This window comes from Canis lupus, chromosome 3, assembly GCF_011100685.1.
Source record: "Canis lupus familiaris isolate Mischka breed German Shepherd chromosome 3, alternate assembly UU_Cfam_GSD_1.0, whole genome shotgun sequence".
NCBI lineage: Eukaryota > Metazoa > Chordata > Mammalia > Carnivora > Canidae > Canis > Canis lupus.
Window position 1 is genome coordinate 65,780,977 of NC_049224.1, and position 13,997 is coordinate 65,794,973.

General features: G+C 34.8%; 1 protein-coding gene across 20 annotated transcripts in view; it reads right to left on the reverse strand.

The window, feature by feature from the left end:
* CPEB2 (cytoplasmic polyadenylation element binding protein 2) overlaps window positions 1-13,997 on the reverse strand; it is a 68,423-nt gene that overhangs the window by 49,148 nt on the left and 5,278 nt on the right. For 7 of the 20 annotated variants that reach the window (XM_038533354.1, XM_038533353.1, XM_038533351.1 and 4 more), the window contains exons 3-4: window positions 13,491-13,580; window positions 4,986-5,076 (exon numbers count right to left, since the gene is read on the reverse strand). In XM_038533354.1, coding sequence (XP_038389282.1) covers window positions 4,986-5,076; window positions 13,491-13,580 — 181 coding nt within the window. Of the gene's footprint in view, window positions 1-2,109; window positions 2,218-2,296; window positions 2,358-4,985; window positions 5,077-9,536; window positions 9,560-11,728; window positions 11,875-12,627; window positions 12,805-13,490; window positions 13,581-13,997 lie in introns of those variants that run through there. The other 13 variants (XM_038533357.1, XM_038533356.1, XM_038533355.1 and 10 more) reach the window with 8 other exon arrangements.

Genomic DNA, 13,997 nt, shown 5'->3' on the forward strand with positions numbered 1-13,997 from the left:
AATCTGACTCCTTTTTAAAATAAAAGGAAACATTTTCTTTAAAGACTGAAAGCATATACAACAATCCCTCCTTATCTTTTATTGAAGACATTCTATTACACATTATTTTTCATTTGTACTTTCTGGCACCTGTGATAATTCTGATTCCAGGAAACCTAAGTGAGCCAATGAAAAGTGCAATTAGTTCTGAGAGATGCATTCCTCTCTCTGCCAGAGAATCAGTGAGGGAAGGGTACTAGGAACTTAAGAGAATCGACATAACTGCTTGGGCGTATATATTATTGATACTAGCTTTATTTTGCACTTTGTGGTATTTTAATAAATGCCATTTAAATTTTTACAGTTTTCCTTAGATGTCTTTGATCTTGCTCCCCTACTCCAGAATTCCCAAGTGTGCTCTTTACACAACCTGACATGCAGTCTCTTGGAGTGGGGTCCTGAAACCTGCCTAATGAATATGCTCTCTGAGTTTGAGAATCTCTGCCCAGCTTGAAAGTCCTTTAGTTCTAAAATGTAAATTTTCACGCCACAGACTATTAAAAACGTATACAAGTTATTCTGTGATTCTGTACTTCAAATTTACATCCAGGTCAGTTGAAGAGAATCAGAAAGAAAAGAAGAGGCAAGAATTTATTTGATTATTACATACAGCCACTTTTGCCTTACACAGAAGCATCCTTATTTTCTCAGTAGTTATTTTCCTTAAAATAGCAGAGATTTTACTTCAGGAATCTTGGAAAACAGGAGTTTAAATATGTTGGCATAAAATCATACTCTAAATCCCCTTTTCCTGAATTCCTTTAAACTGTTGAGGGAATATTGGTAAAGTCATTGTGACTTGCTAAAACAGATCCTTCCAAGAACTGTTAGATCATGGCATTTCTTTCCAGTTTTCAAATAATTTTTTTTTCAGTTGAAATTTAATTTTTTGGTTTACTCTTATACTTTTGGGGAGGAGGTAAGCAATTTTTGGTAAACATACTTACATAGTAAGACCTTTTTGCAAATTGTTGAGGGCAGGGAGGGGAGAGAGCTTAATGATAATCACTGTCTTGTTCCTTTGTTTAGAGCAGAATGAACTGACCCACACACACATAAAAAGATCATTTAATATAGGTATACAAATACAAAATTGCAAAATCACAAAACCGCAGTTGGCAAAGCATTTTAACCATTAAAAGAATCTATATTTGTTCTTCCTTTGAAAAGAAAAATATTTGCCAAGAATGAAGACAGTCAACAGACAACGGGATGTTAAAGGCAAGAAACCACTGAAGAATAAATAAAACAGATTGGTGTCACCAAGGAAAGCATAAAATGGTGTGTTAGTGTTCCTGATCTGGAAGAAAAGGTAGCCCAAAAGGTGGCCCACTTGCTCCCCAAGGCTGGCTGAGCACTTACATCCCATCAGCATCAGGCAACCAGAAACAAGCTATGCCACTTGTCTGCTTTCAGTTCCTCAAAGGTGACAGGCCTTTCCATGCACCCTGGCCCTTCTGTCTAGTTGACACTTTTCTCCAATATTTTTTCATCTTTGTGCTGCTGTTCAAGCTTCAGGTCTTAGCTTTCTTTAGTCCACAGATAAATTACATCTCCCCTCCCCTTACTTATTACCTCCCCAAGCACCTTATCATCTCCCTCCACAGAACTTATAACACTCTATGGTTACAGGTATGGATTTTACGTATATGAATATTATAGTAGTATATCCTATGTATATATGTATATTACACTTAAAAAGATAAAAGTCCCTCTTTCCCTGGTAGGGTGGAAATCCCTCAAGAACACAGACTATATCTGTTTTACACAAGGTCTTGGACACTGCCTGGTACAAAAGTAGGAACCCTTAGTGGAATAAAGTGTATCTAGAGACCCTTCCTACAAGTTACACTAAACCACAGAACCTTAACATGACACAGTGGAGGTTCACTACTGACCAGTAAAGACCACTGAAAGGCAGGAAAATGGAAACAAGCGGTAGTGAACTATCTTGGGGCTGCAGTGGGGATGGCACTATAGCTCAGTTCTCAGGCCAGTAACCTGCCAGACTTCCTTTGGATTCCAGAGAGCTGCTTGACTGTTTTTCTTTCTACTGACACTAACTCTTACCTTGAGTAGTTTTCTCTTTTCCTTTAGGAGAACTGAATGCAAATTTATAGTTTCCAGCATTCACATCTCTTGAGTAGCAGACCCCTCTCCAAGTTGCGAAGGGCTGACCTATGTAGGTAGTAGGATGTCATGGAAATGCTGATGTAAGACTTCTGAAACTAGGTCATAGAAGCACTGGGACATTCACCTGGAGCTTTATCTTTGCTCTGGGGATCCAGGGAATATCCTGTGAGGACACTCCAGCTGTCCTGTGAAAGGGCCACATGGTGAAGCAACTGAGTTCTCCTGCCAATGGCTTGTACTAACATGAGTGAGCCACCCTGGTAAAGGAACCTCCAGCTCCAGTTAAGCCTCCACATGACTGTATCAGTTCAACTAACTTAGTTTCCAAATTCTAACCTACAGAAATTATGTTGAGATAATAAATGTTTATTGTTGTTTTAAGCTGCTAAACTGAGGGCTAATTTGTTATTCAACAATACATGACAAAATAATCTCTCATCACTTAAGTTCCTGTGGAAAATTTTTATATTAGAAAATTTTCTAGAAACTTTTATCATTAATAGAAAGGGAAACAAGAAAATAAAGAAAAAATAACCGTACAACTCCCCTTTTCCTTCCTGTTAGATCCCATGAAGAAAACAAAGCAAATGGAAGACTTTTTGAAAACATTTAAAGATGATAAAATAAGATTCATTCTTTTTTTTTTTTCTTGTATAAAACCGAAGGCAGAATTTTCTGAAAGGAATGAAAAGATGAGATTGAAGAGGAAGAGATGGCAGAGGCTGAAATGCTGTCCTAAACATGAGGGATGGAAAAAAGGGGAAAGTTCAGAGACTGGCTGCTTGTTTTGTCAAAACTTTGCTTTTAGCAGATTTTAATGAGGTCCCACCCAGAGAAAATGTGCAAGGATCAGAGTGCGAAGAGGAAGATATATAATATGATATCTTAGAAGGCAGTTAAGTCTGTACTAGTAAGAAAAGAAAAATCTTTATGTAGCGGCACTTGGGTGTCACAGCCATTTACATAAGTGTACGATGGCAGTATGCAAAAGTACCAGTCTTATTTCTTTTTCCATGTAGAGAAGAAATCTCAGTTTTTTCTTTTATTTTTTTCTCTTTTAAGTCCTTGCCACAATAAATGTGGAACATAAAATACTCCAATTAGAGCAGAGATTTGTTACAATAATTCCAAAAGGTGGTGCTGAGCACATATCCCCTCTTCCCATGGCCAAAGACAATTTTTCTAACAAAAGAGTTTGGAGTTCATCTGAGATTTTTTTTTAATTATTAAATTCCTCTGAGCCTTAGGCTGTTTCCATTTTCTTTTCAAAGTCTCCTTTCTAGGTTTCTCTCCAGTTGTACTATAACATAGACTTTAGAAAAAAGAAAACCCAAGATAATTTTCCAGCAGAGAATGGTTTTTCTTAGCATCTTTAAAAAGATCTTTTTAAGGACTAGGAGAAACACAACAATGGAAAACATTTCATTATTTACTGATAATAGTTAATGATGACTTTATCGTGCATTGGAATTTTTAAGTTTTCTTTCTAGATAAGCCAAAGAAACAGACGAAACTTCTTCATAATCATAAACTGCTGGATTCTATTATTAAACAGCAGATCCAAGACACATGCCGCTAGAACTGTCAGAGTAACAATGAAAGAGAACAAGACCCCAAGATACAGATACTCAAAAAATTAGATTAGGTTTTGTTTAGAAGCACCCTCCCCCTCTAAAAAATCCCAAAGTTTAATAGTCTTTATTAGTTTGTGAGAATTACCATTGCCACACACTGTTAACAATCACTAATCTCTTGAGCTTTACAAGCTCCTTAAAAATAAAGGAATTAGAAAGACAAGAAACTCCTTTATAAACAAAATCCAGAAACAGAACAAAATGTTTAGATATCTGATCAGTATTGCCAACTCAGCCTCAAGGCACCACCTTGCAGCCAACACTGAAGTTCTAGAGTTTTTGGCTAAATCCTGCAAGGGAATTCTTACTTAGCTTTATAGAATTAAAAATATGGAAAGATTTCCAAGTAGTCCATAGTTTTGAGTCAATGAGCGAGAGAGAGATGCTGAGCCAGAACTAACCAGTTAAGCTGCTCCTGAATTCCTGACCCACAGAACTGTGTAAGGTTGTTTTAAGTTGCTAAATTTTGGGATAATTTATTACGCAACAATAGATAGCATAGGTCTCATCACTCAAGTGCTGTTTGGTAGATTTTCACCATGAATACAAAAGGCAATGAGATATATTGTACAAAGAAATGTAAAATAATTAGTAACATGTAATGTACAGACAAATGAAAACAAGTATCTTAATGAAATATCTTCAGATCAGTTAACAAATAAAACTAATACTGTAAGATGGGTGGGGCTGATTCTTTTTCCTAATTTGCCCCAACTCTTATGAAACCTCAGAGACGCTACTATAAAAGATCCCCTTTCAAAACCCTATGACAAAAAGTGACGAAAGGAAGTCAACTTGGGGCAATTATAAGTTGGAATCATGGCAAATTGTAAATTCATGTATTCTAAGGATTTTTTTTTTTTAAATTCTGTATCTGATTGCATTCTAGAAAAGTGACTATACTATATACTTAGATCCTTTGGCAAACTGCAAAATATCTCTAAACAGTGGCTTTTTCTTAGATAACAGGAGACATGGGTTTACATTTCTCTCTGCATAAATCAGCATAAATCTAAATAAGCTACAAAAGAAAAAGAACACTTTATAAAGATTTTTTTATCAACAAACATGATAGAATTTTATAGATGACACAGGTGCTACTTAGTGCTAATTTTCATATAAAAAATGGTGAGGTAAACACAATTTGGTGCATGATTTAAGAAATAAAAAGTCACCTACCCTTAAGAGGATCATGCTCTGCTCTCATAATATCAATAAGGGAATTTTCCAAAGAGTGCATATTCAAACTGTCATACATTCTACTTCGATCCTAGAAGAGAAAAAAAAAAAAAAGACTCAATGTGATGTATGCAACTTTTTAAAAAATCGATGATAAATATACCATTCTAAACCTTTTTACATAAAATATGACATCTGATTAATATAGTATTACTAACTGGCTGCATCCTAAGATTTACCAGTAACTAAGGATCTCATGAGCTACAGTATCTCTTGTACTGGAGAAGACATTTAATATATTCATCTCTAAAATCATATTGAAAGTAATCTTACTTCACTGGCAGCATTAATATAGTAAAATTATTTCTATTGTTACCATTCTCAACTTATAAAGATTTCTGAAATGTTATACACATAGAAAGCATTTTTAGTTGTTAAATTTAACTTCTAAACTTTTCTCATGTATCTAGGAAGATACTGGCACTTGAAAAATAAATATTTGGGGGGAAAGGAATTAATCCCATAATGGCACCATACTTTAAATATCTATCAAACAGTGTACATTATTTGACTTAATCAGAATTTGCAATATTAAACACAAACATATAGTAAATCTCAAAAGCATGAACTACTAACATCAGAACCAAGACTAACACCTAGAATATTTATATTCAGATCTTGCTCTCTGAAGTTCTCACATACTGGTCTCCTCATTTCTAAATTCTCTTTCCCTCCACACCCTGCAAAGGCGGCAGGGGTGGAGGAAAGAGAGGATAGAAAGTATTCTCATCTCAACAAGTTTCCTACCTCATCAAGTCCCAGAACAAAGCCTTTTTTAATAGCTGGAAGTCTTGTTTGCTAAGTGTTAAATCTGTCAACTTGCTTACTAGAAGGAATTTGATTAATGTCTATGAATTTATACCATTATTCTGCCCAACACACCCTCACCATACTTGAACAAATAGACATGGGGAACTACCAGAGCAAGCTCTTGGCCCATGCCCCCTAAATCACCAAAATGTCAGTGATGACCCCCACCCATTTAAATGTGCATAGGTTTTTGTACAAGTGTATGTACATGAAGGAGAGGCAGGGAAGGCTGTTTCTAACTTTCAAAAAATGATTAATAAAGAAAAAGAAAATGGAAGAATCAGAAAAGTAGGGCAAAGAAGTCTCTACAGAAATCAGAATTAGGGACTTTTTAACCTGAGTCCGTGAACTTCAAGGAGCATGAAATCTCTGAGATTATATACAATATTCTATACATCTGTGTACACATAATTCTTTCCTGAAGAAAAGGTTTTCATCAGTTTTTCAAAGGAGTCCACAATCCAGAGATGATTCAGAGCCAGTCTTTTAGAAAGCTAAAGAAAAAAGTAAGAAGCTTTCCTGGAAATATGCTGATTTATTTACTCCACTTGATGTTTAAATTAGGGTTGTGAGCTTTTAAAGCGAGGGGGCCAGAATCAGTATTGTAGACTAAACAAATTGCTGTTGAGGAATGTAGAAGTGTGCAAAGTAATATTAACTGGTAGGATGCTGGACCAGCTGTTCTCACTCCAGCTTTATCACCAGACAGCTATACTGGTACTCCTTATCTTTACTTTATTTGACTTCATTAACAATGACTTTGGTAGGAGAGGCACAATCACTGAACTAGAATAGTAGTTCTCACACTTGGGCATGCTTCAAAGTCACTGGAAGGACTGTCAAATGCACAGATTACTGGGACCCAGAATGCTGGCACTGCTCAGAGTCAATTTTCAACAGGCTTAGGGTGGCCCCTGAGAATATGCGTTTATAGTAAGTTCCCAGGTGATACTTAGACTGCTAGTCCAGAGACCATACTTAAGTGCCGAGCTTCTTAATCTTGAGTAAGTTAGGGATCCCTGGGTGGCTCAGTAGTTTAGCGCCTGCCTTTGGCCCAGGGCGTGATCCTGGAGTCCCAGGATCAAGTCCCACATCTGGCTCCCTGCATGGAGTCTGCTTCTCCCTCTGCCTCTGCCTCTCTCTGTCTCTCATTGATAAATACATAAAATCTTTAAAAAAAAAAATCTTGTTAACCAAACATCTTTAGGTTCTGTTCTATCTTCTAGAAAAGAAAATTCAGACTACACAGTGCCTAAAGTCCACTTTAAAAATAAGAGAAATAGGGATGCCTGGGTGGTTCAGTGGTTAAGCGTCTGCCTTCGGCTCAGGGGCATGATCCTGGAGTCCAGGGATCGAGTACCACATCAGGCTCCCTGCATGGAGCGTGCTTCTCCCTCTGCCTATGTCTCTGCCTCTCTGTCTCTCATGAATAAGTAAAATTAAAAAAAAAAAATAATAGAGGCAAAAGACTCAAAGAACTATATAATAAATGAAATAAAACTGGAATAGAGAAAAGCATGGCCCTTGGGCAAAAATGACATACAATTTTAGTAATCTATCCAAATATTTCCATCTTCTGTGCTTCCACTATACTTTGTTCATAACCAATTTGTTGATTTTCCTGCCTTACTCATTAGACTAAGTTCATTAGGGGTAGGGACCTTCTAATTATGGAATATAGCTATCTCTCAAATGTTTGTTGAATGAAAAGTACTTTATCCCTACTACAAAAACTCTGTGAATTGAAGTTGAGCTCTGTGAGGGTAAAGACTGTTCAGTCTTACAATCCTCTATGGAATAGTATTCAGATGTTAACTGACAAAACTAAGATGTATTAAAAACATATTTAAAAATAGAACTTAAAAATGGAAACTATCATGATAAAAATTGTACATATAATTAAGTTAAAAAAAAAACCCTCAGAAGATAAGCTACCATATAGATTCTAAGATATATTATAAATACTTTATATTCTATTTACCTTAAATTCTTGCAAAGAAAATGTGTTATGGTTTAGGGATATCTTAATCTCTATGAGTAATCCTAAGTTATCTAATGGTTTTTGAACAGAATCAGACTATGACCCATCACAGTGGACCTATGAACTTAATTAATGATGACTATTACTGCCACCCAAATATTTCTCTCCATTCAAGGTTTATGATCCTGCTTTAGAGCAAAATTTAAAGTAAAATTAATGAAGTAATTCCATAGACACTGTCAATGGGCCATGGGCAATATTTAAGGTAAGAAGGGAAATACATAAGCAAGTTATTCAATAATTATCAGTGGCCACTAGGTAATCAACTGACAGTGTTTATTCAAAAAAGCTGATAGTTTTAGCTTTCTTACTGAAATAGTGCAATGATCACTAATAAGGCCCCTTATTTTCCTTTCAAGTCTCTCATCATAAAATAAACTCCTCCTTTAGTAAAGAAAATAACAAAATTATTATAAAACTATTAACTAACTTACACTTGGGTAAGCATCAGCTGCATCCCACATGATTTTTAAAACACCAAACACAAAATAGCCTTGAGCAGGCAAAGATCACATGATATGTCAAAATCACTTTCTGGATTTAATGAAACCTATAGGCTCATGTTAAGAAAATACAGATAATCCCATTAAATAAAGTATGGGGGTTAGAATATAACTTCTTAAAAAAAAAAACCAACAAAACATAGAAACAGAAACAGATAGAAACATATCTGATTATGAAACAAATACTCATGCATTTTTTCTGAAATAAAGCTATTAGAAAAATCTGTGTTCATACAAACTACCACTGGTTTAAAAACTAAATGGAAATCCTGGAACTATTTTAAGGTAAGCAAACACATCAAAACCAAGCAGCATAGTACATATAGAAAACCATAGTAATGTAACTTACATTCATCACTACATGACTAATTTGATAAGTCAAGATGTTTCACAAAAATAAGAATCTCTATGAGGAGGGGCACCTGGGTCGCTCAATGGTTGGACATCCGCTTTTGGCTCAGGTAGTGATTCTGGGGTTCTGGAATGGAGTCCCACATCAGGCTCCCTCTGGAGAGCCTGTTTCTCCCTATGTCTCTGCCTCTCTCTTGTGTCTCTCATGAATAAGTAAAAATCTTAAAAAATAAAAAAATCTCTATGAGGAAAAGTTTACCCTAACCTACTTTAAATATGAAAATTACCTGGCAAGAGTCAACTTAAATGGGTTTTCAGAAACTGAGATCACAGATTCCCACAGCAATGAACAGGCAAAACTGAGGAAAATATTGTCGGCAAAGCTACAATCAGTATATTCCATTCTAATGTTTTATTATTTTCTTAAACTTAGACATTTGCCTTAAAGACTTATAGAAACAACATAGTCCCAGAAAGACTGAAAAATACAGAAAGCACAAAGTAATCCTAATCTTAAATAGGATAGCCTAAGAAATGCTGAAAAACAGACCAAGAATATTAAAATTATTACAACAAAAAGAACTTGAACTTAATTAAAAGGGACACTTCAATAGGATGCTATGTTTTTACTTTGATATATTCAAAACCCTGTCTCATTTCAAAAGAAGTGGTCAGGTAGAACATTTTCCTCTTGAAAATGAAGTATTCATCCAAAGAAAAGGGAGATGGATTATAGGAAAACCCTGTATTGTCAAATTTAAAGATATACCAGATGCTTTAACATACATTCTTCTAAGTAGGAAGATCAGCTTTTGTTGTATTTTTGTGTTTCGATTCCAATTTTCACTTAAAATAAAATAAAATAAACTTAAATTAGTATCATCCTCAATTCTAAGTGAATATGATTCTACATTCCTGATGCCCCCCTGCCACTGCACTGAGTTAGCAGAGGACATGATACTACTGTCTTACTGCACATGTTGTGCTCAGCCTCCTACTCTCTCGTATCGGTCTCTAGCTGTTCCACACAGATACTCCTTCTTCATCTGACTGCACTTTCACCTTCTCAAAGGCAAAGAATATACCAAAGGTAATATATCCCAAAGGTAATTAATACACTACCACATACATCAAAGAACATACATTTTTTCAACTTCTTTTACTAATCTGAACCTTGACAAAGTGCTATGACAGTGGCTTTGAAAAAAAAATTTATTTATTTTTTTTTACAGGCCCCAACTGACTAAAACTATACTAGTATCCACAAGGATTAAATGGAAAAGCAAGTAGAAAATGTGTAGTATAAGAATGCATCAAGTGCAGTTAAAGAACTGAATGCAGGATAAAAAAACTTAAAAAGAAAGCATGGGTTACCAAAGTACAAGAGAACCTAGTCTTTCTCATTTTCTGTACGTGCTAACGGTTTGTTGACTACAAGGTTCATCTTATTTAAGAATCACAGTTTAAGGAGTGCTTTATTAAATGAAAAATTAGACTTGGTCTGCCACTGTTTCTTGTGTAAAATGAATAAAGACACCAAATATATTTTTATGAGAGACCCACATATTATCATCTATTGTGTTGTCACATAACAGTCTGGATATTAAAGACTGGTAGAAAATAGCTTCAATTAATTCAAGGTAGTTTAGGTGACATGCTCAAGAACTTCCACAGGAACAAAAATCTAGAACTGAATATATTGATAATTCCAATCCCTTAGAGGACAGGCCAACATCCATAAGGCTTTACAGCTACATTACACTTTTAAAGGCATTACGTTACTTTGCTTACAGAGAACTGCTGTACTATATATAAACCTGTAAGTAATAATCTCAGCTACTAGTATATTTACTTTCTGATTTAAAATATTCAAGTATTAATAAATATACTGTAATCTCAGTACCTAATTGAAAATTTAATTCTGAGGTAATTAGAATTCATACATATCTGAGTATGACTTCTTGCAAGGGTTAACTAGCTAACAGCATTTTAAAGAAAAATATTCTTAGCCTTAAGGAAATTAACACATATATCTAATATTCATTTTAAAGTCAGAAATGTATATAAAACTTTACCTTTGTTTTTAAAAAGTTTTAAATTTGAAGCTTTTCCATAAGAAAATACTTAAAGGAAATGCCCAGCAACCTTAAAAACTTTATATGCAACTGAATAAAACCAATCTACAAAACTATTTCTATCCTATTTGTTGAATGTGAAACTCATGTCTAGTTTTTGGTATACATAAGGCATCAAGTATCTGGGTATAAGAGTTAAGACTCCAGGTCTAGAATTTAGTATATTTTAGATGCCTAATCAATTTGAAACTAAAAGAAATAAAAAGTTAAATGTTTTAAAATAATGTATTTGTTAACTGAGATTAATTAGTATCAAAATGCTGGATGTGATGAAAAAAAATCAGAATGAAAATACTGCCCCAGATATTTAAGTGCAAAATTTTTCAATAATTTTAATTTTGCTAAACAGTAAGGAACTACCCAATGGTGTAAGATACCAATTGAAGTTTGTAGTTGTTGCTGTATTTTTAAGAACCTCAACTTCAAATACCTCAACCTTTTATGGAAAGATAGAAACACAGAACAAATTATGTATAATATGTACCCTTAGGGGCCTCAAAAGAGAGAAACACATTGCTTTTTAAGACCAGTTGGGAGGTCATACACTACACCTTGACTGCCTCAATCCAATTCCCCTTCTCCCCAATAAACCAAGACACTTGTATTCTAAAAATAATGAGTGTGTGTGTGTGTGTGTGTGTGTGTGTGTGTGTGTGGCGGCGGGGGGGTGGGGGGGGGGCGGGGGGGGGGCAGATAGTGCACAGGGAGGAAGAGAAATGGCCAAAATAGATCAGAGAAAACGTAAGAGCTGGCTAAAAAGGCTTTTCATGATCTAGTTCAAGGTTCTCCTTTTATAGATAAGAAAACTATGATCCAAAAATATGAAAGCCCATAGACTGTCACCTCTGATGTTACAAGGACTGAGAAAGAGGAAGATGGAAGATGGTTCAGGTTCCCTTCTTTTAGTTCACTTCACACTCTTTTTCTTCACCACTCCAACTTCATCACATCACACCTCTGGCTCAAGGATCCGCAGGGAATGCCAATATCTCAGCAGTTTACCAAAAAAAAAAGTTATCTTTAAGCACCTAAATCCTTTTACATAAAATCAATTTACCTAAAATCCTAGGTTATAAAACAGGTAAGAACAGAGTGGATTTGACTGAAATCTAAGCAGGAGTGCTGAGGCCCTCATCTTCCAGCAACCTAAAGGCCCTCCTGTAGAGCCCCGCTTACAAACTTCCCTTTCATTATCACCTCTATCTACTCTCTAGCACTAGACAAACTGAAATAATTTCAATAACCTCATATGCCCCACCCCCATGGTCCCTTTATGCCAGCTCATCTGTCTTCTTTCTTCTCCATAGTTAATATCCCTTATACATATCCTCTGCTTCTTCTTACATAGGCTCTTCAAATAATTGTCCTTTCCTCTCTAAAAACATGTCCCTTGCCACCTTCAAAATGATTATTGTAATTTTCCTCTTCTACCATCTCCTAGGCATTTATATATTCAATTTGAACAACATGAAAGTGCTACCATAAAAATGTCACTAATATGGACTAACCGAGCCAGAGTGAAGTGAATAGAAATAGATGGACAGCTAACTTAAATTATTAACAAAACAATAAATTACACATTACGTGAGGTAACTATTTTATTTCTAAGTGGTAGGACTATTTTGGTAAATAGGTAGGACTTGTCTAAAATAAATGCTAATGATAGATTATTGAAGTTACTGCTAACGCTGCAGATTCAAAAGCTATTTGCAAACATTATTAATCTATTATACAGTCCTTACTTGTAAAATCATCTCATGTTGATAAATTAACTAAGGAAGAGCCTTAGCTAAGGATAACATAGCTCCATTCAGTGGGCTCCCACAATGTCAAGTCTATGCTCATTCAAGCTGCGGCTCTGTAGTAAAGAATCCTCATGAAGGACTGAGTTTTCTACTTGTCCTGTAATAATGCTCATCACCGGGTACCCAGTATGAATTCAAATTTAGTCTGCAGGAAAAGAGATAGCATTTTGTAACCACAAAGGGCTTGAAGGTAATTTAAGACTGATTTCTAGCTTTTCGATTTAGGGTTTTTCTACAGGAAACATTATTTGGAAGAAGATAGTATATAAGAACAGTGACAAATTTTAGAATAAAGAAATACTACATATGAATTTTTTTTTAAAAGGTAAAAAAATTGCAGCTAGGGCTTCTTTAGAAATACGTCTCAAGACAAATGTAGATTTGTAAATGTAGATTTTTTTGTTCATGACAAAAATTCACTAAAAAATTCTGTAGAACACTGATGAAAATTTTGTAAAATTGAATGTTAAGTAAACACATGGTTTTGTCCCCAACTGAAAGAAATTCAGAAAGATAAAATCTGTTCAGTTTGACTGATGTCTAAAGTCAGGTGCTCTTGGGTATATAATTCCTTTTTCCAAAAACAAATTGTTTTGGAAATATAATTAAGAATTACTTATAAATTTGAAAATGAAGCATTTCATATTAAATAAGTGACATTTTAAAAATAAATTGCTTTAATGTTCTTTGACATATGCTTTAAAAAAGTATTAATTGGAAAGTAAATAATAAATCTTACTCATAATACAAACACTAAACTCCTAGTCAAAATCCTGAAAAGTATACACTGTGCAGCCTACCTGGTCTATTCTGGATGTTCCGGCTGCAGTGCACCAACTATCTTGGAGTGAATCTGAGCCCCAAGCTGGTAACTGCAAACTAGATCTCACCTTCAATAGCATAGAAGTTTTCATCAGAAATAAGCAGTTCTCTTCCCCACACCCACCCACAAAAAAAAAAAAAAAGAAAGAAAAGAAAAAAAAAAACAAAAACAATCAAAGTTCCTTCTAACTTGTATCTTTCGTCCTCTTAAAGGCCTTAGGGGGGAAAAGTTTTCATTTTAAATGGCTATAAAGATCTTTATTACCCTATAATAACAGTAAAGCATTAAAAGGTCTGAAAAATATCTAATCATCATAACTATTAGGCCACATTTAGGAAAAAATAGTCATTGGACCAGTGAGGACAAATTTTAATTTGATGCAAAAAGCCCTAACATTATTTTGCCATAATTACAGCTGTACTAACTATATCCTAATATATATATATACAGCTGATCAAAGGCAAATCTATTCACAATTACTTAA